This window comes from Physella acuta, unplaced genomic scaffold, assembly GCF_028476545.2.
Source record: "Physella acuta isolate Inbredline_101_S28 unplaced genomic scaffold, ASM2847654v3 ptg000991l, whole genome shotgun sequence".
Taxonomy (NCBI): domain Eukaryota; kingdom Metazoa; phylum Mollusca; class Gastropoda; family Physidae; genus Physella; species Physella acuta.
In genome coordinates this window covers 94979-119155 of record NW_026732508.1, presented here as the reverse complement: position 1 = coordinate 119155, position 24177 = coordinate 94979, and the positions used below count along the sequence as shown (strand labels likewise).

Below are 24177 nucleotides of genomic sequence, written 5' to 3'. Positions count from 1 at the left end.
GCAAAGTCCAGTTTTTCCGACTCGATAACGAATAAAACGCCAATATTTGGATATATCTGGATTTATAATTTTTGCCCGATTAAAATAAGTCCTCTATACTTCGGATGTGATGAAGGACTGAGGTGCTAAACGGTGAAAACTGTCAAAATTGAATGTGATTTTTGTGCACGATTAATATACTTTCTCTATAGGCCCTACTCTGTATACGAGAAAGTAAAAATGTCCGAGCGCACTTTTTTGTATGCAGTTTTCCGTTGCGTATCTTTCTGTCCACTCTCCCGATACTGATCTACAAATTTGATATAATACTTATGTATGAAATTTCACCTACCTAGCTGTAAGGGCACTCACGTTATCGTGTTTACAGACAGACAGACAGACAGACACACACACATATACACACATATACACACAGACATACCGGAAAGATTGCAAAACTATGTTTTTCCGACTCAGAAGGTGTAAAACTTCGAGATATGCAAAAATCTCGATTTTTGTTTGTTTGCATGAGTACCAGTCTTTCTCTACCACAGAACCCAACATTAAAATTTTGTCTCTAGCAAAAAAACATGTTTTCTCTTCCATTATATATATTTTTCCTCTAGATAGCCACTCTAAGTTAATAACTTAAAATAAGACACATTATTTCTGTCTCAAGATAACCCATCACATTAAAGGTATTTGCGAATTTAATCACCAACACAATTGTTCTGAAGCGGCCAGGAATGACTTGCATTAACTGTAAGTACATGGTGCACGACTTAAACAACTCGTGCAAATAACGGTGATGGTACATCCATGAACTTCATGAACAAGAACGTAGCTGTAATTAGGGTTTTAGATCGCGAGATAAGAAAAAGTCAAATGTCTCAAACAGGTATAAAGGTCGGACTCCATGCTTATGTTTTGATAGTTTAAAGAGTAAAGACAGGTTAAAAAAATCCCTTTAGGTAAGTTATGCAGGTTTAAAGGTAAAGCTTTATGATGACTCTTCGATAGGTTTATAGGTTGAGTCTGAGAGTTTTTTCATTTTTCGGTAAAGTTTGTAGGTAAAGTTTGTAGGTAAATTTTGTAGGTAAAGGCTGAGAAATGTTTTGTCTGTTGGTTATGTTTACATCCTAGAATAAGTTCACGAGACGTTGATCCAAATGTTGATCTAGGTGATGATCAAAATTTTGATCTAGTTATTGATCTAAATGTTGATCCAAATATTGATCAGACGTTGATCCAAATGTTGAACTAGATATTGATCCAAATAATGATCTAGAAGTTCATGCAAATTTTGATCTAGATGTTGATCCAAATGTTTATCCAGAAGTTGATGCAAATGTAAGCGTGCAGTCAAGACTAGGTCTACTGGTGTAAACTGAACATTATGCAGTTAACGTTCTTAAGTCCTGTTTCTATTATTTTTGTTTTTCAGATAGAAATAATTCTTCCATGATGGCGTCATGGTTCATGCTTTGCCTTGTGCTGCCCATGCTTGTGACGCAAACTGAGTCAGTAAAAAACTACGCGTCGGCTTTGGGGAAATCTATTCTGTTCTACGCCGCACAAAGGTAAATTTACATTGAACTGTTATTTTAAATATTTTATTTTCACAATATGTTAAGTGCCGAAAATGTGTATTGGCTGCATGTCACAATCCAACATCAATGAATTCTGAAAAACCTGATGCAAGACAGACACAATTTTGGATGCTCTACAAGTTGCTCTGGGAAGTTGATGCCTTTCCTGCGATACTGCTAACTAAAAATAAACAGAACTTTGATTTTGGTTATCACTGAAGATTTCTGTAATCAAAGTATCTTCTCGTAGCATGGTGTGTTCTAAAAGCATCAACTTTCATAAGCGCAATGGAAATCTCTGTGTGCAGTAAAAGAATTTTGGTTGAAACTTCAGTTGTTTTGCTTACTCTGTGAGGTAACTATAAAAAACAAACTTTTAAAACCCTTGTGTTATATTTCTTTTAAATGTTTTTTCATGTATCCGCAGGTCAGGTAAACTCCCCGCTAACAACCCCATCCCATGGAGGGGAGACTCCGCCCTCCACGATTGTGTGGTGGGGGGCTGGTACGACGCTGGGGACCACGTCAAATTTGGCCTCCCCATGGCATACACGACCACCATTTTACTGTGGTCCATGTATAAGTAAGTTAAATCTATGTTTAAAAATAGATTTTAAATGCAATGCCTTTTTAAAGCATGGTCGTATTAAAGATAAGGTAAATATAAATCAATTATTTAAAAAAATTCTTATTGAAAGCTATGGCGTGGCAAGTTGGCGGCGTCTCTCCCCCCCCCCCCCCCACCCCCTACATTTTACCTCTAGAATGGCTGGCAGGCTTCAACTTAACTTTTAAACGCCACGGTTATCTCTAATTATGATTATAACCCTGGCCTAAGTATTGTCTGTAACCTAATTCCAATCCTAACTGCCGTACTGGCAGAAAATGAAACACTTAGATATAACTGTATAGACTTACAGAGTAAACAAAAACCACAACAACAACAAAACCACGTAATTATTACCTCAGAGCAAGAAGTTTCAATTAGCATATATAAAGGATTTCCGCAGATCCTTGTTATTCTCCTGTGGCGAGGTGTAAGTAAGTACATTTAGGGGACAGAGTGGTCGGTGCGCTTGACTAGTAATTTTAAAATCCAAAGTTTGGACCTCGGGCATTTGAGGCTCCGTTCAGAAACAAAAATGGCACGACACTCGTAGGCTAAACGTGAAACAATGCCATAAAGCAGTAAAAAAAAACAATTTTTAATTAATATATAATTAATTTATTAAACATGTTTATTTCGTCACTGACGCATACAGATGGAAGGACAGCTATGTCAAGGCCGGTCAGCTGACCCAGGCCTACGACATGGTCAAGTGGCCACTGGACTATTTCCTCAAGGCCTGGAACCCAACAGCTCACGAGTTTGTCTTCCAGGTGGGCGACGAGACTCTTGACCACAACTTCTGGGGACGTCCAGAGGACATGACCATGGCGAGACCTTGCAAGAAGGTGGACATAGCACATCCGGTAGGTTCTGGAAATTTGTGATTACTTCTGAAACAAGTGAAACGAGTTCTGAAGCATGTAATAAGATTTAGGACATTAATTCTGTCCTGCAAAATTTGATATGTCCTGGAAATATATTATAAAATATCCCAGGTTTGGTGTGTTTTATATTTGAAGAGTTCTATAACATTGGAAAAACTAAGGATCATTTGTTCTGGAAGATTCAGTACGTTCTGGGGCATTTCTGAATATTCTGAAATATTTAATTAGGTTTCGAAGCTTTAAGTTCTGAAATTATTATGTTTGAAATTCTTGAACATTCCATACGTTTCGGAACATTTATTTCGGAATAATAAAGTTTGAAATGTTTGATAAGTTCTGTAATTTTAATTTTTTGAAAACCATGGTAAGTAACAGCAATTCTTTAAATACTAAAATTTAATGCGTTCTGGATTATTTAAAAAGTAGCAGAAAAATGTCTTTAGTTCAAACTCATCTGATAAGCTGTTAAACATTAGTAGGCTATCTTTAAAAATGTATGCAATGACGGAGCAATCGTTAAGTTAAAGAACATTCCATAAGTTTCTGAACGATGTTCCTAAACATCCAGTTAATAAACTAAACCACACGTGTAAGTAAGTTTGATAGAATTACAGAACAAAAGTTTCGCTTTCTCTGCAGGGAAGTGACATAGCAGGAGGGACAGCCGCTGCCCTGGCTGTTGGGTCACTGGTGTTCAAGGACAAGGGAGATACAGCCTACAGCACACAGCTGTTAACAGCCGCTGAGAGTTTGTACAAGTTTGCTAACGATCATAAGTAAGAGCAATAACCACGTTAATAGTTTTTTGAAAAAAAAAAAACAAAAAAAAACGACAAACTATAGATACTATTGTGTTTACTTTTTTTTTTATACAAAAGGCGTCAGAATTAAAATCATTATACGGCCGGCTATAATTTGTCTTTAGTTAGACAAAAAGTAAAAAAATAGGCACATATATTTTATTATTCGTAAGAAAAGAGAAACCAAATTATAAGCACAACTATACTTACTATTGTAGCGATAAACAGTTCCACGTAGATCGTTATAATGCTCTGGTGTAGGGCTTTGTCTCGTATGTTCTATTGACACTTACACTGTCTCTCGTCCAGGGGTGCGCGGACCTTTGACCACAGGTGCTTTGACCATAGGGGGTTTGACCATAGGGGGTTTGACCACAACGGAGCTTTGACCATAGGGGGTTTGACCATAGGGGGTTTGACCACAGCGGGCCATTGACCATAGTGGTGCTTTGACCATAGGTGGTTTGATCATAGGGGGTTTGACCACAGGTGTTTTCTCAGCCGAGGGTCTTTGATCACAGGTGGTCTATCAACTGGTGTTTGATCACAAGCACCTTGTCCGGCTTTGATCATAGGTGTGATACAATTAACACGATTTTATACATGTTTCCTGAGAGTACGTTAATAGAAATTAACATGTATTTAAAAAAGCCAAGAACTATATTTTAGTCTCCACATGTAGGCTGGTGCTAGACCTCATAGATTTATTTTAAATATAAATGAAACACAAATAATGCGACATATAACAAGTTTCACAAATAAATAATGTAGAAGTATTTGAAAATACATAGCATATATAAAGGATAAAAAATGATACAAAACTTGCCACCAATATATTCAAAGATGTAATACATAAAATGGTTAACTAAATGACAGATGTGCTATAGCACGCAAATATGCCAGTACATCTGTATGACCATATTATTACATCATGTCGAAATTTAAAATATAATTTAGCAACTTTTAAAATAAATTCTTACCATATATGGACAGCATTGGACAAACCACCTGAGATCAAAGACCCTATGTGGACAAAACACCTATGATCAACGCCGGACACAGCGCTTGTGATCAAACACCAGTTAATAGACCACCTGTGATCAAAGACCCTCGGCTGAGAAAACACCTGTGGTCAAACCCCCTATGGTCAAACCCCCTATGATCAAACCCCCTATGGTCAAAGCACCGCTATGGTCAAGGCCCCGCTGTGGTCAAAGCCCCTATGGTCAAAGCCCCTATGGTCAAAGCTCCGCTGTGGTCAAACCCCCTATGGTCAAACCCCCTATGGTCAAAGCACCTGTGGTCAAAGGTCCTAGGACCCGTCCAGGGGACTGTACCAGACCAACACCTACGGCTCTACCAGTTACAAGGACGAACTCTGTGAGGCTGGGGTTTGGCTCTACAGGGCCACGGGGAGAGCCCAGTACCTGAACGAGGCCAAGGCCAACGCTGAATCTGGTTACATCTGGGCCTATCAGCTAGAGGATAAAAGGCGTGAGTATCATGGGGTCGGTATAGGTGTCCAAAGTGGGATCATTAGACGGTGTTCAAATAGGAGTCAATAGATAGTGCCCAAAGAGTAGAGTTGGCGAAGAATGTTTCATCAACACATTCATACATCATATATTTTTGTAGCATTTTCACCATCAGCTAGTGTTCACATCTATATATACATACATCACGCAGTTAACTTTTTATTTAAGTAAAATGTGTACCTAACATTTTAAATTTTATCTATAAAAACTATCAATAGATGTGTCTATAAATTTATGTTTACCACACTTTATCCATCAGTCGCGTGCCACCAACTGCTTTATGAAGAGACCCACGATACCGTGCAGAGAAATGGTGTAATCGATTACTTCAACGCCTGGTTCCCCGGGGGTAGCATCAAGTACACACCATGTGGCCTGGCCTGGGCTATGAAGTGGGGCTCTCTCAGGTAGATTTAAAAATATAAAACACAACACACTCTAAGCATATGAAGAGGCAGATGAAGTAGAGTTCATATAATTCATTGACCATGAAGGGATAGTGTGATCAGCACTATGCGCAGCCGCCTTAGTTTCACGATCTTGAGTCAAGTAGCCATTGTAACCCGGTAGACACAGGGAACCCTACAGACTCGAGCCCAGGATCAAAACTCGAGTCTCTAAACACATAACAAAATTTAAGCACATTGCACACCCTAAACATGTTTAACTCTCTAAACTAATAACAAATTTAAAAGCTCGAAATGTATAACACGTATCACTCAATAAAAACATTTCACTGTCCTTATCTAATCACACATTCAAAAAGAAAAGCTTAACGTATAAACAAATATCATATTGATCTAGATGTTGATCCTAATATTGATTTAGATGTTGATCCAAATATTGATTTAGATGTTGATGGAAATCTTAACACCTAGCACATTCTAAATACGTAATCACATTTTAAATACATTTAAAATAACATGCAAAACATTTTTTGACCTTAGTCTCGCTGTGACTTAGGTCATCTTATCACTGAAGTCATCTTGTGACCGAGGTCCTCCTATGAATAACTCATGTCAACATCTGTGTCTTAGACTGGCCGCCAACTCCGCCTTCATTGCCCTGTTAGCCGCCGAGGCTGGTATAAACACAGACCGGTACCGCACCTGGGCAGTCGAGCAGATCAACTACATCCTGGGCGACAACCCTCATGACGGCGGTTGCTATAGTTACCAGATCGGCTACGGCAGCAAGTACCCCCTCCGTCCCCACCATCGGGCTGCCTCCTGTCCTAACAAGCCCGCACCCTGCGGAAATGCCGAGGCTAACACAGCCGCGCCCAATCCTCATGTGTTGACGGGTGCTCTAGTAGGTGGCCCAGAGGAACAAGATAATTACGCTGACGTCAGGACCGACTACGTACTAAACGAGGTGGCGGTGGATTACAATTCGGGATTCACTGGGGCCTTGGCTGGAATTGTTCATTTACAGAACACAAACCACATGCCCACCACACACAACAAATGTCCCTGTAACAACTAAACTAACAGCACAACTAATCTTCGTGTAACAACTAGACCAGACAGACACATACAGTGCGTGAAGCAAATACATCACACGCTCACTAATGCACCCACACAAACAACAAACTCACCTCACACAAGAAATGTCCATATAACAACGATACCGGACACACACCACCAACACACACGTACATGTAACCTCCACACAACAACATGCCAACCACACCCAACAATTGTGAAGAAATAAATTAAATTGAAGTCACAGAAAGACCACACGCAAACATATCAAAATCCTTATTAAATCTATTTTATCAATAAAAGTATAATATATTCCACTGAACGTCATATCATATTCACTAATTAAGGGTTCTTCAATATTGTGTCTCTTATGTATTGCAGTTAATTGATGTTATTGTAAAATTTAAAATTACTGTTTTAATGAGATTTAAATACAATTCGTCTTTAAAAAACATTATCATCTTTTGTTTTAATTTCTTAAATTTCTGGTAATTTGGATAATCCTGAATAATACAAAGCAATTTAAATTTATTGTAAGTATTCATTAAAGCTGAATAACTCAAAGATATTTTTGTGATCACCATGCATTTAGTAAGAGAGGGATGGGTAATGTAGATACAGGCCTAAAATAACTTGAAGTCCTGAAAATGAAGAAAATGACAACGGTCAAGTTTAGGTGGATCAAAGTAGTGTAGCAGTCAAGATCCTTAAATGGAACCTAAGTTTGAATCAGAACTTGATATAAAACCATAAGGAAACACAAAGAATAAAAATTGATACACTGAAGCACAACTTTATTCATTCTCACAATCAACGAACGTATATATATATATATATAGCCACTCACTTAATTACAACACAGATCACGATAACCCATCACACGAAAAGTTTTTGCGAACTTAATCACCGACACGATTATTCTAAAGCAGCCAGTAGAGGCTTGCACTAACGGTCAGTACATGGTGCACGACTTAATCAACAGATAACAGTGACGGTACATCCTTGAACTTGACTGACATGAAAGTTGCTAAAATTAGGGTTTTAGATCGCCAGATATGAAAAAGTCAAATGTCTCAGACAGGTATAAAGGTAGGACTTAGTGCTTATGTTTTGATAGTTTAACAGAGACAGGTTTCTAAAATTCGTGTTTAGGTAAGTTGAACAGGTTCGTAGGTAAGTCTGTGTGATGACGTCTAAATAGGATTATATGTTAAGTGTAATCGTATTTTTCGTGTTTCGGTAAAGTTTGTATGTAAAGTTTGTAGGTAAAGACTGAAAAGTTTTTCATCAAATGGTAATGTTTACATCCTAGAATAATTTCAATTTGATCAAAATGCTGATATAGATGTTGATCCAAATATTGATCTAGATGTTGATACTAATATTGATTTAGATGTTGATCCAAATATTGTAAATTGAACATTATAAAGTTATCGAGAATCGCTGTTTTGATACTTTTTATTTTCCAGATTGAAGTAATTCTTACATGATGGCGTCATGGTTCATGCTTTGCCTGGTGCTGCCCCTGCTTGTGACGCAGACTGAGTCAGTCAAGAACTACGCGTCAGCTTTGGGGAAATCTATCCTTTTCTACGCCGCACAAAGGTAGATTGGAATTAAAATGTTCTTTGAATTTTTAGCGCAATTTCCATTCTGGAGAATTGCGTTTATTATTATTAACCAGTCATTCCTGGGTGTATGAATGTGTGAATGAATGGATGGATGGATGGGTGGATGTGTGTCCGCAGCTTTAAGTCGTATCTCCTCCTCAACGAAGCAATATCGATGACTAGTTCCAAAAGCAATTATGTTAAGCAAGTTACGAGGATAAACATAGGCTATAAAAATTCCGGGTTTCTTTCATGGATTTCCCGGAAAAGCCAAAAAAACCTCGAAAAAATGCAGTTTTTGGCCCATATCATGTCCACATCATTTTTAAAGGCCCAAATAGGCAAAAAGCTTGGCGTCATAAAAAATAACGATGGGTTACAAACATCCTCCCAACTCTATTAGGGGACAAACAAATCTTTCGATGCTGGATAAACATAAAGTTGGCAATTAGTGCCCTCTACTGCGATACCGAATATTAAAAAATAAACAGCACATTTAATTTTGGTAATTACTCAGAATCAATTAAGTAAAAGTATCCTCTTATATACATGGTGTGTTTTGTAACATCTACATTCACAAGCCCAATGGACTTAAACTAAAAAGCTGTTTGCTGAAGAGGTTTGGTAGAATCTTCGATTGTTTTCCGTACGTTGTGAGGTAATTATGATAAGAAACGTAGATAACTGTATCTTTTATATTTCTCCAATGTGTTTTTACTTGTATCCGCAGGTCAGGTAAACTCCCCGCTAACAACCCCATCCACTGGAGGGGAGACTCCGCCCTCCATGATTGTGTGGTGGGGGGCTGGTACGACGCTGGGGACCACGTCAAGTTTGGGATGCCTATGGCGTACACGACCACTATTTTACTCTGGTCCATGTACAAGTACGTTTACTCAGTGTTTGAAATTAAATTTAAAATGCAGGCAAGACTAAGAAAATATAAATAGATTCCTTTTAAAATTCTTATTGTGCAAACTATGATGTGAGAAGAGGAAGGCGTCTTTTTCCTGCACGTGAAAATTTTCATTTTACGTGTCGAATATCTGGCTGGTTTCAAATTAACATTAAACGCCTCTCATATCTAACTGTTATTATAACCCTGACACTGAATATTATCTCTACTCAAATCTTACTACCCAGACTCTTTTCAAAATCCTAACAGCCATACCAGAAGAAAGAGAAACACAACCTCGATATAAATATTTTGACTTGTATATTAAACAACAAAAAATAATCATTCCTGCGAACATCTAGTTTCCATCAGCATATATAAAGAAATCCCTTAGATCCTTGTTCTTTTCCAGTGGTGAGATGTAGTAAATGGAGTAGATGTAGGGTAGGATTTTGCTTGATTTATAACTCCGAAAATCCCGAGTTTGAACTTTGGGCCTGTGAATTTCCTAAAAACGGGACAGCCTCCGTTCTAGGAGAGAAAAGTCAAAGATCAAACAACTGCTGCTTTGCAGATTGTTTTGTGTGGACAAATGCTGTCATAACGTGTTTTTTCGTCACTGTTTTAACAAGATGGAAGGACAGTTACGTCAAGGCAGGTCAGCTGAACCAGGCCTACGATATGGTCAAGTGGCCACTGGACTATTTCCTCAAGGCCTGGAACCCAACAGCTCACGAGTTTGTTTATCAAGTAGGCGACGAGACTCTTGACCACAACTTCTGGGGACGTCCAGAGGACATGACCATGGCGAGACCTTGCAAGAAGGCGAGCATAGCGCATCCGGTAGGTTCTGGTACACTTGATAACTTTTGGAACATGAGACAATATCTGGGCTATTAATTCTGTTTTGCTAAGTTAAAAATACTAGAAAATTTTATTTGTACTGAAAATATGTTGTAAAATATCCCAGGTTTATTTTGTTTTACATTGATAGGTTGTATAACATTGGAGACGATCAGGAACATTAATACTGGAAATATGTTGTAAAATATCACAGGGTTTAGTTTGTTTTACATTGACAGTTTGTATAACATTGGAGACGGTCAGGAACATTTGTATGTGTTCCGGAAGATGTATTATAAAATATTCTGAGAAAATGACTAAAACATTCGATATGTTCTAAAATATTTGATTTGTTCTCAAATCTTTAAGTTCTGAAAATATTTGATACGTTTTGACTTCTTGAACATTTCATAAGTTTTGGAACATTTAATAATATCTGGAAAATTTGATAAGTTCGAAATGATGGATAAGTTCTGGAAAATGAAGTTTTTGAAAACCCTAGTAAGTGACAGAAATTATTTGAAAATTTGCCAAGTTCTTGAATATTTGATAATAGCAGAAACTATATCAAGTTTATCTCGTTAGTTGTTAAACATTGGCTTAAGCAATTTATGTAAATAATATAGCAACTGTTAAGTTAAAGAACATTCAATTTGCTACTGAATAAACGATTTAACACGTGTTAGTAAGTTTGGTAGAATTAGGGGTAAAAGTTTACGGTTTCTCTGTAGGGAAGTGACGTAGCAGCGGGTACAGCCGCGGCTCTGGCTATTGGGTCACTGGTGTTCAAGGACAAGGGAGATACAGCCTACAGCACACAGCTGTTAACAGCCGCTGAGAGTTTGTACAAGTTTGCTATCGACCATAAGTAAGGGTGATAATCACGCGAATAATACATTAAAAAAACTTACGCACGTAAAAAAAAAAGAAAACCTAAAATTAAAATACTTTTAAAATGAGAGTTTGTACATGTTTGTAAACAATCAGGGGTAAGAACGATAACCACGTAAATAGTATTTAAAAAATAAAACAAATATAAATTTAAAAGAAATAAGCTTTTATTATAAAAAAAAGTTGATTTAATTTCTTAATTTTCAGTGCATTTAACAGCTTATTATTAAATGATTTTATGCTTCTTTTATTTAACATTTTAGTAAATCGTTCTAACATTAAAAAAATATTTTTGTTAAAAACCCATCGATAGCTTGCAAACTCTAAAAGATCGTTACATGCCATTTCTTAGTTTGTGGTCGATGCGCAGGCACTAAGTCACTCAGAAAAAATATTCAGTGTACGGCCAACTGATTTAGAATTTTATTATTAAATATGGTAGTTTAAAAATTAACTTTTAATGACTAAACTTATGTCTTATCTTAAAAATTAGACATTTCTGCATTGTCATCTGAGACGGATATATCTTAAAAATTTAAACAAATTTCCTGTATTAGACGTCGGTCCAAATTAAGGTACAAATATAAAAAATCATACACTTTGAACTATATAAAAGATTATAAAAAAAACGATACACTCTAAAATGTGTATAATGTTTCAAGCTAAAAGTCATCGGTATAAATCAAAACATTTAAAAATATTACAAGAAATGAAATGAAAACAAAATATTAAAGAAAATAAACTTCTCTATTTACACAAAAAAATAAATAAATAATAATAATAAAAATAAAAGACCAAGAAATACAAAATAAAAATTAATTTAGAAATTTAAAAAAAAATAAAAACAAAAAACAAAAAAAAAATAAGAGCACATAAATAACAAGTTTAAAACATTAAAAAGAGAACAAGAGCAGATTTTTCATTACTTGCAAGATAAAAGAAACTCGAATTTTATAAGCACAGCTATACTTACCATGGTCGTGATGTTGGCCTACAGAGCTAATGAAAGATTTTGGTGGCACTTAATCAGAGTATTGCATCGTACGTTCTAATGCCATTTATCCTGTCTCTTGTCCAGGGGATTGTACCAGACCAACACATACGGGTCGGATAGCTACAAGGACGAGATCTGTGAGGCTGGGGTCTGGCTGCACAGGGCCACGGGGAGGGCCCAGTACCTGAACGATGCCAAGGCCAACGCTGAATCTGGTTACATCTGGGCCTATCAGCAGGCAGATAAAAGACGTAAGTAGTGTCCTAAGTTTATTGTCTAAAGTAGCGTTATTGACGATGTTCAAAATAGCGTTATTGATGATGTCCAAAGTAGTGTTATTGAAGAGGTTCAAAGTAAACTCAGTAGCTATTCAAGGTAGGACCATGGTGTATAAAGTATGGTCGATAGAGAGTACCCAAAATCTCGTCAATCGACAGTGTCGAAGGTAGAATATATCCAATGTAAGGTTAAAGACAATGGTTAAAGTGGGGATTTTAGTTCCTTGTCCGTGGGGAGTTCAAACATTCAGAATTATCCACACTTTACCAATAACTTACTCACAATTTACCAATAACTTATCCACACTATGCTCGAACTTATCTACGCTCTACCAACAATTTACCTACACTTTACCAAACAACTTATCCACTTTATAATACAACTTATCCACAATTTACCAACAATTTATCCACACTTTACGAACTTCTTATCCACCCTTTATTCACGTTTAACCCAAACTTTATCCACACTTTATCCACCAGTGGCCTGTCACCAACTGCTGTTTGAAGACACGCACGATACCGTCCAGAAAAATGGTGTAATCGATTACTTCAACAACTGGCTCCCCGGGGGTGGCACCAAGTACACACCCTGTGGCCTGGCCTGGGCTATGAAGTGGGGCTCTCTCAGGTAGGTTTAAAAATAGAACCCACAACACGCTCTAAACACATCATCAAGATTTCCGGGTTCATGCACAATAAGCATGGGGGGGGGATGAAGTGTAGTCATTGTAGTTTGTTTTTATTAACTTGGCACACAGGGTGGAGTGGATGGGGGAGGGGAGATAGTGGGGTTTGTACTATGCCTAAAGGTCTTAGTTTCCCTAACATTAATCAGGTACTCATCAGAGCTCGGTGGACACACGGACGTCCTACAGACTCGAGCCCGGGATTAGATCTCGAGACTATACAAAGTTTACACAATTTAAATACATCAAGCTCTAAAAATATGTCACATACAATACTTACCACAAATTCAAATGCTTAAATTTTAAAAGAACATATTACACACTAAACGCACTTTAAACTCTAAACACGTCAAATTTTCAGAATGCTTAAATGCACAATATATAACTCGTAACACATTCTTAACACGTAACCACACCCATGCAAAACATCTAAACATCTAAAGTTGTGTTGTGACTAATTCGTGACAACTTGTCTGTGTCCTAGACTGGCCGCCAACTCCGCCTTCATTGCCCTGTTAGCCGCCGAGGCTGGTATAAACACAGACCGGTACCGCACCTGGGCAGTCGAGCAGATCAACTACATCCTGGGCGACAACCCTCATGACGGCGGTTGCTATAGTTACCAGATCGGCTACGGCAGCAAGTACCCCCTCAGACCCCACCATCGAGCAGCCTCCTGCCCTAACAAGCCCGCACCCTGTGGATCTGCTGATGCTAACTCCCCCGCACCCAATCCTCATGTGTTAACGGGTGCTCTAGTAGGTGGCCCAGCAGAGCATGATGACTATGTTGACGTCAGAAGCGACTACGTTTTGAATGAGGTGGCGGTGGATTACAATTCGGGATTCACTGGAGCCTTGGCTGGAATTGTTCACTTACAGAACACAAACCACATGCCCACCACACACAACAAATGTCCCTGTAACAACTAAACTACGTACACAACACATTTCGACCACACACACATACGGCCTGATCACACAAACCACAAGCCAACCGTTACATTTCGAATTCCGGTATAATAAACTAAATTAAGTCCACACATACACAAATACCAATACATTCAACCTCCACACAAACCACAAGCCAACCGTTACATTTCAAATGCCCTTCTAACAACTAAACTAATACCTTTAACCTACACACACAAATCACATGCCAACCACACACAACGGATGTCCGTGAAACAACTGGACTGTACTCAATATTACCAACACACACACAGAACCTTCCATACACGCACAAACCTCCCAACCACACCAACAGCATCCATACAACACAACGTACATACAAAACACCACCCAATTCTTTACAACGACTGGATAAGCAAGAAAAATAAATATAAATTACACCAATAAAAATTACACCAAAATCGATTCTATCTTTCCTTGATTTGATATGTATTTTTCACATTAGTAAAATATACATCGACGAACATCTTCAAAATTAACATTTCTAATATTTAGTGTCGGAAAATTATTAAGACAATTTTATATTTGGTAAATAGTTGTGTTTTAGTAGTTTTTGTATGTTGCAATTCTACTTCTTAAAGTATTCCGTAAATGGTGTATCGCATTCCCCTTTTTTACTTTCTCGTAAGTACAAAGTATAGAGATAGTCTTGTAATCGTGCAAAAAAAATCAAGATTTTTGCAAATCTCGACGTTTTACACCTCTCTGAATCGGACAAACATAGTTTTGCAATATTGTCAGTATATCTGTGTGTGTGTATGTGTGTCTGCGTGTCTGTGTGTGTGTAAACACGATAATTTGAGTACCGTTACAGCTAGGTTGATGAAATTTCATATATAAGTATTTTATCAAAATCGTAGATCCGTATTAACTTTTGAGCGATTTCCGATTACTGGAATTGGAACTTTTTCTACTTTGAATTTTTAAAAAGCCTATAACTTTAGTACTATTGCAGATTGTAAGTAAAAGATTTAATTCTCTACCTTCTTTCAAATTTTGAGTAATTTCCGTTGACCAGAAGTAGTAATTTACGCTATTTCCGATTTCTCAAAAAAAAACTAATGTAAATTTATAAAATACTAATAATATTGCGTAGTATTATGCACATTTTATTTGGCGTTCACTTGGTGTGCAATTCTTTTCCACGAGATTTTATTCTATTTTAAAAAGTTTAAGTATTTAAAATGGATTAAAAATCATGTCTATATCCCGAGTTCCCATCCCCTGTTGTTTTATGTAAGAATATTCGAGAAAGTTTAGGGGAGATTACTCCTGGTTTATTCTAGAAACCGGCATAACCTTGTAGTTGCCGAATGACGATTTTTTTTTAAATCGGCCAGCGAATGCAGTTTTGTCAATGATATATTTCTTTTTTTTCAAGAATAGCTTTTATTGGTCAATGTTCGAGGACTAGAGAATAAAAATAAGGAATGTTAATGAATTTTGAATATTCGGATTAACTTATCTGGATTAGATTATTTTGAAAAAAAATTAAATTGATTGTTTCCCTTTGTCTATAAAAAATGCTATATAAAAACTTGGATGGGCTTACCGTTCTAAAAATAAAGATTATTAATACCTTAAGTAAAAAATGTTGAGTTTCGCCAGAAAATAGCGATTGGCAATCTATCTCTGCATTTAAAATCAAAGCATGTCTGTGTTATTTGTTTGTCTTTTATCAATTTCTCAGCCTTTGGGAAGATGTTGGAGTGTTTCTGCAAACAAGTAGGGTGTAATTTGGCGCCAGATATCTCCTGACACAATGGCGCGTCTGGTCTTTAGGGTTGACAAACCAGCGACATCATAACTCAGATCTAAGAAATATAGCGCCTGCTTTCTTTAAATTAAATAAACTTAGTCTTAGAAAACGAGGACACGCGTCAAAAAATATTAGTTGGTAACGCATTGATGTAATCGTCTTAAAGTAATCAGCCCACTGAAGTGCGGGACGGGATTGCTAGTTCTGTATACCATGAATGTATATAACAAATTTTAATAATAAACGGCAATAAATTTTATTTTAGTCGAACAAAATAAAAAATGCAAAATACAAGTTTAAACAAAACATCAAAAAATAGCAATATTTTATTTTTATTTTCAAACGGAATAATTTAAGGCAATAAATCAATTTGGGCATTTAATATATTGTTTTGTTGAATAAAATGTTTATATTTTGGTTGTAATAATGTGGACATTTCATATTTGAAGAGTTGAATTTTTCACAAAGCCAACCTCACCCCCACAACAAGAGCCAACAAAAATCGAATTCTGTATCACCACCCTTCTTTTACTGCTGCGAATTTTCACAGTTCGGGTCTAAGAAGAGAGATTCGTTTGGTGTGAAAAGGCTTTATAAGTGTGTGGCGAAAATAGTGCAAGATTGTTAAAGATCAGTCAAAGCTGAGCGTATTCAGAAAAATTCTGAAAGAATTGATGCAATCTCACTTTGGTATTTGTGTTTATAGTGCGTTAAATCAGAGTCAGATATAAAATGTGGAGAAGAGCCTAAGGCGTATTTAATTCGAAACATGGAAAAAGTTAGCAGTTAAGGGGGATTGGATTCAGGAGGTGTAGCAGGCCAAAGCCCTAGATGTGCTAGAGTCGAAGGGATGATTGCTTGGATGCGTTTCATCACTCTATCACCACACTAATAAAAATTGGAAAAAAATATCCGAAATTAATTTAAAAGCATTTGAATATCTAAATACTTAAAAAAAATATAAGGACCTAAAAAATTAGTTACCAATATAATTCCTTCCTAAAAATACAAAAACCAACATTTGCCATTAAAAAAAAGACAAAGATAGTTTCTCTTCCACAATATAGTTCTGTCTCTTGATAGCCACATTAACATAGTAAGTTAACATTACACAAATTATTTGTGTTGCTTGCTTCCCAAACACACCAGAAAGCAACTCTGTATAGTGTTTGTCCATTACATAGAAGCAGTCAGGATTGAAATGCACTGAAGGTCATTACACGGTGCACCACTAAACCATCACGTGCAAGTTAAGTTGATGGTACATCCTTGAACTTAATATAAGAAATTAATGTTTTAGATAAAGAGATAAGAATAATGTTTAATTTTTAAAACAAAACTACAAACTTTATTTTCTCAGATAAGTATAAAAAATATATAGAGTGCCTATGTTTTGATAGATCAACAGGTAAAGACTGTTTTTATTCGTGTTTAGGCAAGCTATACAGGTTGCTAGGTAAGACTTATGATGACGTTTTGATAGGTTTATAGGTTAAGTTTGAGAGGTTTTTTTTTGTTTTCATAAACGTTCCAGATAAAGGCTGAATGCTTTACATCTTACGCTGAATTTTTAAAATGCTGAGACAAATTTTGATGTAGATATTGTTTTAAATGTTGGTTCAAATGTAGATAGTGCAGTATCTTACGCTTGCACGGGTGCATTGAAATTATGTTTACATATTTTGTTAACCCAATTCAATAACTTTAAGACGCAAAACTTCAATTTTTTTTTATTTTCCCAAAAGTAATAATTCCTCCATGATGGCGTCATGGTTCATGCTTTGCCTTGTGCTTCCCATGTTTGTGACGCAGACTGAGTCAGTCAAGGATTACGAGTCAGCCTTGGGGAAATCTATTCTGTTCTACGACGCACAGAGGTAGATTTAAATTGAATTTTTACTTGCACGTAAGCATTTTATTTTCACAATGGTTGTTTAAGTGAAGAAATATGCAAACTACCGGATGTTGAGCAGGAATACATTTAGATTCGGACAGCACATTGCCGGATGCCGTACAGGCATATTTTGAGGCAGCGGGACAGACATAACGACCTAGCTATCTATTGGATGAAGTAGAGTTCATATGTTTTTTTTTACTTCGGCATATGAAAGGATGATGTGGTCACTCACTTTTACTTAGGTCAATGCTGGATGAACTCAGGGACATTCTACAGCTACTAACCGTGATCTTTAAGTTAACAGCCAAACTCTCTATCCTTTGACCACGCCGTTCCAGGCCGGATCTTGTACTAATTACATTTTTTTTCTGACAAACAATAGTGACGGATACCTAACAAACAAATTCCTTGATGTCTTACAAGCGCAACACTTGATATTGAACAAGCATATCGCATTTATGTCGAGCAAGCATAATGTCGCCCAGTGGATAAGCATAATACCATATGGGGTTGTAAATCGCCATTAACCGAACAAGCATATTCACCAACACAAAGAGCAGTCCTGAGATGAAACAGATGATTGTACAAGAAGCCTTCAATTCCTTGTTTAATTGTTTGAAAGTATTTTGTTACCCCGACACATCATTCGAATAGAATGTATAGAGAAATGACTCTGTAAAATAGATCATGAAATTATTTTTAAATTTAAAAAAAATACATTTTCGGTTAGTTTTATTGTAATAGGAGAATTATTCCACTAATTGGTACCAAAAGAGGCAGAGCTATGTCATTGGGAAGAAATGTTGCACATGGGATGTGTAAACTATGACGACGACTTTTTATGTTGCAAGAAAATAGGTCTAATCAATAATAAAGGGCTTATTAGTGAGATATTTTTTATATATATTTTTATTGAGAAACGACTCCCCGTAGTGTATATTTTTTAATCTATTGGAAGAATATTAGATTAGTCAAATAATAGATCGATATCTCCCTAATGAGCACATTCAATAAAGCAAATTTTAATATACTAAGAGAGATTATGTTGATACCTGTTTTTATGATCTCTTCTCTCTCATATTTTTTCTCTTGTATCCACAGGTCAGGTAAACTCCCCGCCAACAACCCCATCCCCTGGAGAGGAGACTCTGCCCTCAACGACTGTGTGGTGGGGGGCTGGTACGACGCTGGGGACCACGTCAAGTTTGGACTCCCCATGGCGTACACGACCACCATTTTACTCTGGTCCATGTACAAGTACGTTCTTGTTGGTTTTTTATAGTTAGAGTTTAGAATTTATAACTTAAAGAATGGCAGCAGTAAAACAAAGCAAATACTGACAAGTTCATATTTAAAATTCATAACGATAACCTTGGCATGGCAATGTGGTGGGTGTGTTTTCTCTCCACGTGAAAATTTTCATTTTACTTCTAGTATCGCTGCGGAATGTAAAAAAAAAGCCAATATTGTTACCTCTATCTCAAAATTTGTTTAAAAACTTGGAAACAATTATTGTCTTTACGATAACTCTAATGGTATTAACTCTAACTAGCCCAAAACTCAATCATAACAGCCATACACACACAAAAAAGAGCTTCAAAATACAACACTGCATTTCTCAGTCAGATAAAATTAAAATCATTAACATGAGTCACATTAATTCTTATAAAATTAGAGGTGACGAAATAATATTTGGACTTCGTGGACTAGGCTACTTTCCTCAGAACCTTAATTAATATAAAATACTAAATTTTATCAAATTGGTATGTGGTGCCGCAGGCCGGGTGGAGAATTCAAACTCTATTACGTCAGTTGCAGGTGCGGAACCAGCGCCGTCATTGTGAATGTCGTTTTCTTTTTTTCTTAACACCGAGAGCTCCATCAGACCCCCCCCCCCCAGTGAGAACCCGTTCCCCAGCTGGTCCCTGGTCAGACATCAAACCTCGCCTTGAGGAAAAGTATAGCAATTAAATTGTTCATTGAAAATAACCGATATTTAATTCAAATAATAACTTATTCACGGTCTACTAAGTGTTCCTCTGTCAGAAATCAAGCCACGCCTAGGGAAAGCGTATAAAAATTATATTGAGAAGCAAAAATATGCCATGCAGAATTGAAATAATACTGACATTAAAAAACTTTTTATTTCTTCACTGTTTAACCAAGATGGAAGGACAGCTATGTCAAGGCCGGTCAGCTGAACCAGGCCTACGATATGGTCAAGTGGCCACTGGACTATTTCCTCAAGGCCTGGAACCCAACAGCTCACGAGTTTGTCTTCCAGGTGGGCGACGAGACTGCTGACCACAACTTTTGGGGACGTCCAGAGGACATGACCATGGCGAGACCTTGTAAGAAGGTGGACGTGGCACATCCGGTAGGTTCTAGAACTTTTGATAACATTCTGAAACATGTGATAAATTGTAAGATATCAATTTAGTTCTGGAACATTTGAGGTGTTTTAGAAAATATAATAAAGTATGGAATGTTTGATCTTAGTGCTTACGTTGGCTAAATGGCATACACTGGCCTAACACCATCTCAAATGATAAAATACTTGGAGTGATGGAAATGGAAGCAGTTTCCAAATTAATTGGAAAAAGACGATGGCGATGGATGAATCACGTCCTATGAATGAATCCAGAAGACATCGCAGGAGTGATGCTAAACTGGACGCCCCAAGAAAAAAGATAGCAGAGGAGGCTAAGGGAGATGTGGAGCCGCACGGCGGGGACGCAGCTGGCAGAGGCAGGACTGTCGTGGGGGACTGCCAGGAACATTGCAGGTGACCGACAAAAGTAGAGGGAGCTTTCTGGCATGTGTCTTGGGCACAAAAAGGAAAAGACGATTATGGAATGTTTAATATGCTTTACATGTTCCATAGCATTTGAAATTTTCACGGCCGTTTGTGTAACTCCTAAAAAAATCAATGTTCTGCAACAGTCAATACATTCTTAGTCCTTTAAACTTGTGAAATTATTTAATACGCTTCTTAAATATTTCATGAATACCAAAACATTTGATAAACTCTGCATTATTTACAAAATAAAATTCAGAACAAAAGTATCGCTTTCTCTGCAGGGAAGTGACGTAACAGCGGGTACAGCCGCTGCCCTGGCTGTTGGGTCACTGGTGTTCAAGGACAAGGGAGATACAGCCTACAGCACACAGCTGTTAACAGCCGCTGAGAGTTTGTACAAGTTTGCTAACGATTATAAGTAAGGGCGAGAATCACGTAATTAGTACGTTAAAAACCTACATACACAATAAAAAAGAAAAGCTAAAACTAAAATACTTTTAAAATGAATTGAGATATATCAAACTATGACAGAATTTGATTGAGAGTTTGTACAAGTTTGCAAACGAAACTAAGTAAGAGTGATAGTCACGTTTATAAAATTAACTAAAACAAAATCCCCCTCAAACTCTGTTGATGATATTGTGTTTCTTAATATTTTTTTTTTAGAAAAAGTCATCTGTATTAAAACTAATAGACTGCGGTTTTAGATTTATTTGGAATAAATTAAAACTTTTAAATTATTGCAATAAATTAAAAATTATTTAAAACAGTACAGAAAACTGTGTCTTTAGTTACACAATAAAGTAAAAAGTTAAATAAAAAGATGTTAACTGAATAGCTTTATTTTATTATTGGTAACGAATGGAACCAAAAGTGTTATAAGCACGTTTACCCTTACTATCTTAGCCATAAACATGCACATTGAGATTATACTCTCGGTCAGCGTTATGTTCTAATTACATTTTCTCCGCCTCTTGTCCAGGGGACTGTACCAGACCAACACCTACGGCTCTACCAGTTACAAGGACGAACTCTGTGAGGCTGGGGTTTGGCTCTACAGGGCCACGGGGAGAGCCCAGTACCTGAACGAGGCCAAGGCCAACGCTGAATCTGGTTACATCTGGGCCTATCAGCTAGAAGATAAAAGGCGTGAGTAATGTCCAGTGGTGTTAGAAGACCATGTCCACAGTGAATCCGATAGACGGTATCTAAAATGGCGTCAGTAGATTGTGTCTAAAAAGGGTCGGTAGACGGTGTCCGAAATAGTGTCAGTAGATGGTGTCTAAAATGGAGGCCAGTAGATGATATCAAAATGGAGTCAATAAATGGTGTACGAAAAGGGGTAAAAACGATGTACGAAATGGAGTCAGTAGACGGTGTCCAAAATGGAGATTAGCAGATGGTGTCACAAATGGTGTTGTAAAATTTCCCTACATGTATAGTAAATGTACAGATTTGAATGTATCTCCGTTTATGTAATTATTATTTTATCTACGTATTTAATCTATATATTTATCTAGAAATTTATCTATACATTAGTCTATTGATTTACTCAACACATGTTACATTGTATTTTTCATCCACACTTTACCAACACTTTATCCATACTTTATCCACCAGTGGCATGTCACCAATTGTTGTATGAAGAGACCCAGGATACCGTCCAGAGAAATGGTGTAATCGATTACTTCAACAGCTGGTTGCCCGGGGGTAGCATCCAGTACACACCCTGTGGCCTAGCCTGGGCTATGAAGTGGGGCTCTCTCAGGTATTATAGCACTGAACACGTTCAAAACATTAACATGATCTAAACACACAGCACATTCCAAGTACATTCTAAACACAGCGAATTCTAAGCACATAGCACTTTGTAAATGTAAGATATAAAAACGGCGGCTAAACTAACCTATCTACCAGGTGTTCTTGCACCTCTGGCAGAACCAAGAATTGTTAAATTCTTGATACACTTATCTATATAAAAACAGATAGTTAAGAAATCATAAATGTATTTCAGAAAAATGTGGATGGAATTTTTACATTTACAAATTGAAACTGTACTTATTACAACATCATATGATCGACAGCTTAATCTAATGATAAAAACAATTTGTAGTAGTGCACTAGTATTTAACTACTTAATGCAACATAAGCGTAGTAAGAACTCTTATTAAGGTGTTGATATATCTATAAGACACGAATATATAACTCATCTCAACTTGCCCTTATCCTAGACTCGCCGCCAACTCCGCCTTCATTGCGCTGTTAGCAGCAGAAGCTGGCATTGAAACAGACCGGTACCGCACCTGGGCAGTAGAGCAGATCAACTACATCCTGGGCGACAACCCTCATGACGGCGGTTGCTATAGTTACCAGATCGGCTACGGCAGCAAGTACCCCCTCCGACCCCACCATCGGGCCGCCTCCTGTCCCGACAAGCCCGCGCCCTGTGGATACACTGAAGCTAACTCCCCCGCGCCCAATCCTCAAGTGTTAACGGGCGCACTAGTAGGTGGACCAGAGGAACAAGATAATTATGTTGACGTCAGAACCGACTACGTGCTTAATGAGGTGGCCATAGATTACAATTCGGGATTCACTGGGGCCTTGGCTGGAATTATTTACTTACAGAGCACAAACCACATGCCCACCACACACAACAAATGTCCCTGTAACAACTAAACTACAAACACAACTAATCTTCGTGTAACAACTAGACCATACTCATACTATCTTACTATCTCACACATTTAGTAGCTATACACCAATACACAATATTACAACACAGACAACCGACCACAATACACTATCTCCCTAAACACAATCCTCCTCACTAAACATTAACTCACTCAACACCTTGGGTTTGAGGGTCCTTTAACATATTGCCGGGCATATTGGACACAACCAGTCAACCTCTGCTCACCACACTCACAGCATCTATTCAATACAACCAAACCACATACAAAATCCCATACACATCTCTACTACAACTGATTACGGTAGAGAAATATAGAAAATAAATTTGATCAGAATAAAAAAAAAACAGTTGGGACCGAAATTGAAAAGCATTTGTTGTAATTCTAATTATTACACAATTTCCTTAATGGTTTATCGTATAAATACATATAATATACATACATACATACACACACAAACATATATATATATATATATATATATATATATATATATATATATATATATATATATTTATTTATTTATTTATTTATATGTATAACTAAAGTATAGTTACTAAAACGCTATTGATAACAGCGTGGTTAGATGTCAACCACGACAAGGCCAAAACTGAACCGAGATATTATGTAAAATTTAAACAGGATGTTTTTTAAGTAACTGGTAGGAATAAAATAAAATACAATTTAACTTATCAACAAGACGTAATACTTGATGTAAACGAGTTGTTTTGTAACTACGCAGTTGACACCAAGCTATTAACCAATTCAAAATATTACGATTGTCGTTATCGAAATAGATTAGTTAGATCTAGGCAAAAGCAGCACAATAACACGAAGTGCCAGGGCTACTTTTGGGTACATGCGCAGAAAGGCCAAGAGAACGATCGTGGGCAGAAGGCCAGTGATAGATGTAGAGAACGGTTGTGTGCAGAGATAGTGTGATGACGGAGATGAAGAATGCTGTTAGTGGATAAAC

General features: G+C 37.1%; 3 protein-coding genes across 6 annotated transcripts; all 3 read left to right on the top strand.

Moving 5' to 3' along the window:
* The first annotated feature begins 880 nt into the window (after nucleotides 1-880).
* LOC131954342 (endoglucanase 4-like) lies at nucleotides 881-7324 on the top strand. Its single transcript, XM_059317952.1, has 8 exons — nucleotides 881-950; nucleotides 1424-1559; nucleotides 1996-2151; nucleotides 2831-3041; nucleotides 3702-3838; nucleotides 5190-5356; nucleotides 5657-5804; nucleotides 6435-7324. Exons 2-8 carry the CDS (start codon nucleotides 1441-1443, stop codon nucleotides 6880-6882), a joined length of 1386 nt encoding a protein of 461 aa, XP_059173935.1. The 5' UTR covers nucleotides 881-950; nucleotides 1424-1440; the 3' UTR covers nucleotides 6883-7324.
* Nucleotides 7325-7940: 616 nt separating this feature from the next.
* Nucleotides 7941-14457, top strand: LOC131954354 (endoglucanase A-like). Of its 2 annotated transcripts, none has more exons than XM_059317975.1 (8): nucleotides 7941-7970; nucleotides 8351-8486; nucleotides 9222-9377; nucleotides 10019-10229; nucleotides 10961-11097; nucleotides 12199-12365; nucleotides 12876-13023; nucleotides 13566-14457. In XM_059317975.1, exons 2-8 carry the CDS (start codon nucleotides 8368-8370, stop codon nucleotides 14011-14013), a joined length of 1386 nt encoding a protein of 461 aa, XP_059173958.1. In that variant the 5' UTR covers nucleotides 7941-7970; nucleotides 8351-8367; the 3' UTR covers nucleotides 14014-14457. The 2 variants fall into 2 exon arrangements, with proteins under 2 accessions (XP_059173958.1, XP_059173957.1); XM_059317974.1 differs by having other exon boundaries at nucleotides 7958-8033.
* Nucleotides 14458-17188: 2731 nt separating this feature from the next.
* On the top strand, nucleotides 17189-23556 carry LOC131954353 (endoglucanase 4-like). 3 transcript variants are annotated; one of them, XM_059317973.1, is made up of 8 exons: nucleotides 17189-17219; nucleotides 17557-17688; nucleotides 18810-18965; nucleotides 19875-20085; nucleotides 20790-20926; nucleotides 21491-21657; nucleotides 22129-22276; nucleotides 22740-23556. In XM_059317973.1, exons 2-8 carry the CDS (start codon nucleotides 17570-17572, stop codon nucleotides 23185-23187), a joined length of 1386 nt encoding a protein of 461 aa, XP_059173956.1. In that variant the 5' UTR covers nucleotides 17189-17219; nucleotides 17557-17569; the 3' UTR covers nucleotides 23188-23556. The 3 variants fall into 3 exon arrangements, with proteins under 3 accessions (XP_059173956.1, XP_059173955.1, XP_059173954.1); XM_059317972.1 differs by having other exon boundaries at nucleotides 17202-17267; XM_059317971.1 differs by lacking the exon at nucleotides 17189-17219 and adding an exon at nucleotides 17352-17406.
* The last annotated feature ends 621 nt before the right edge of the window (nucleotides 23557-24177 follow it).

Bases quoted from the DNA above. Each gene is read 5' to 3' on its own strand.
- LOC131954354 (XM_059317975.1), top strand. From the start codon at position 8,368: ATGATGGCGTCATGGTTCATGCTTTGCCTGGTGCTGCCCCTGCTTGTG. The intron at 11,098-12,198 runs GTAAGGGTGATA...TCTCTTGTCCAG, and splicing joins AAGTTTGCTATCGACCATAA to GGGATTGTACCAGACCAACA. The intron at 12,366-12,875 runs GTAAGTAGTGTC...TTTATCCACCAG, and splicing joins TCAGCAGGCAGATAAAAGAC to TGGCCTGTCACCAACTGCTG.
- LOC131954353 (XM_059317971.1), top strand. From the start codon at position 17,387: ATGCTGAGACAAATTTTGAT. The intron at 17,407-17,556 runs GTAGATATTGTT...TTTTCCCAAAAG, and splicing joins ATGCTGAGACAAATTTTGAT to TAATAATTCCTCCATGATGG. The intron at 20,927-21,490 runs GTAAGGGCGAGA...CCTCTTGTCCAG, and splicing joins AAGTTTGCTAACGATTATAA to GGGACTGTACCAGACCAACA.
- LOC131954342 (XM_059317952.1), top strand. From the start codon at position 1,441: ATGATGGCGTCATGGTTCATGCTTTGCCTTGTGCTGCCCATGCTTGTG. The intron at 5,357-5,656 runs GTGAGTATCATG...TTTATCCATCAG, and splicing joins TCAGCTAGAGGATAAAAGGC to TCGCGTGCCACCAACTGCTT. The intron at 5,805-6,434 runs GTAGATTTAAAA...TCTGTGTCTTAG, and splicing joins ATGAAGTGGGGCTCTCTCAG to ACTGGCCGCCAACTCCGCCT.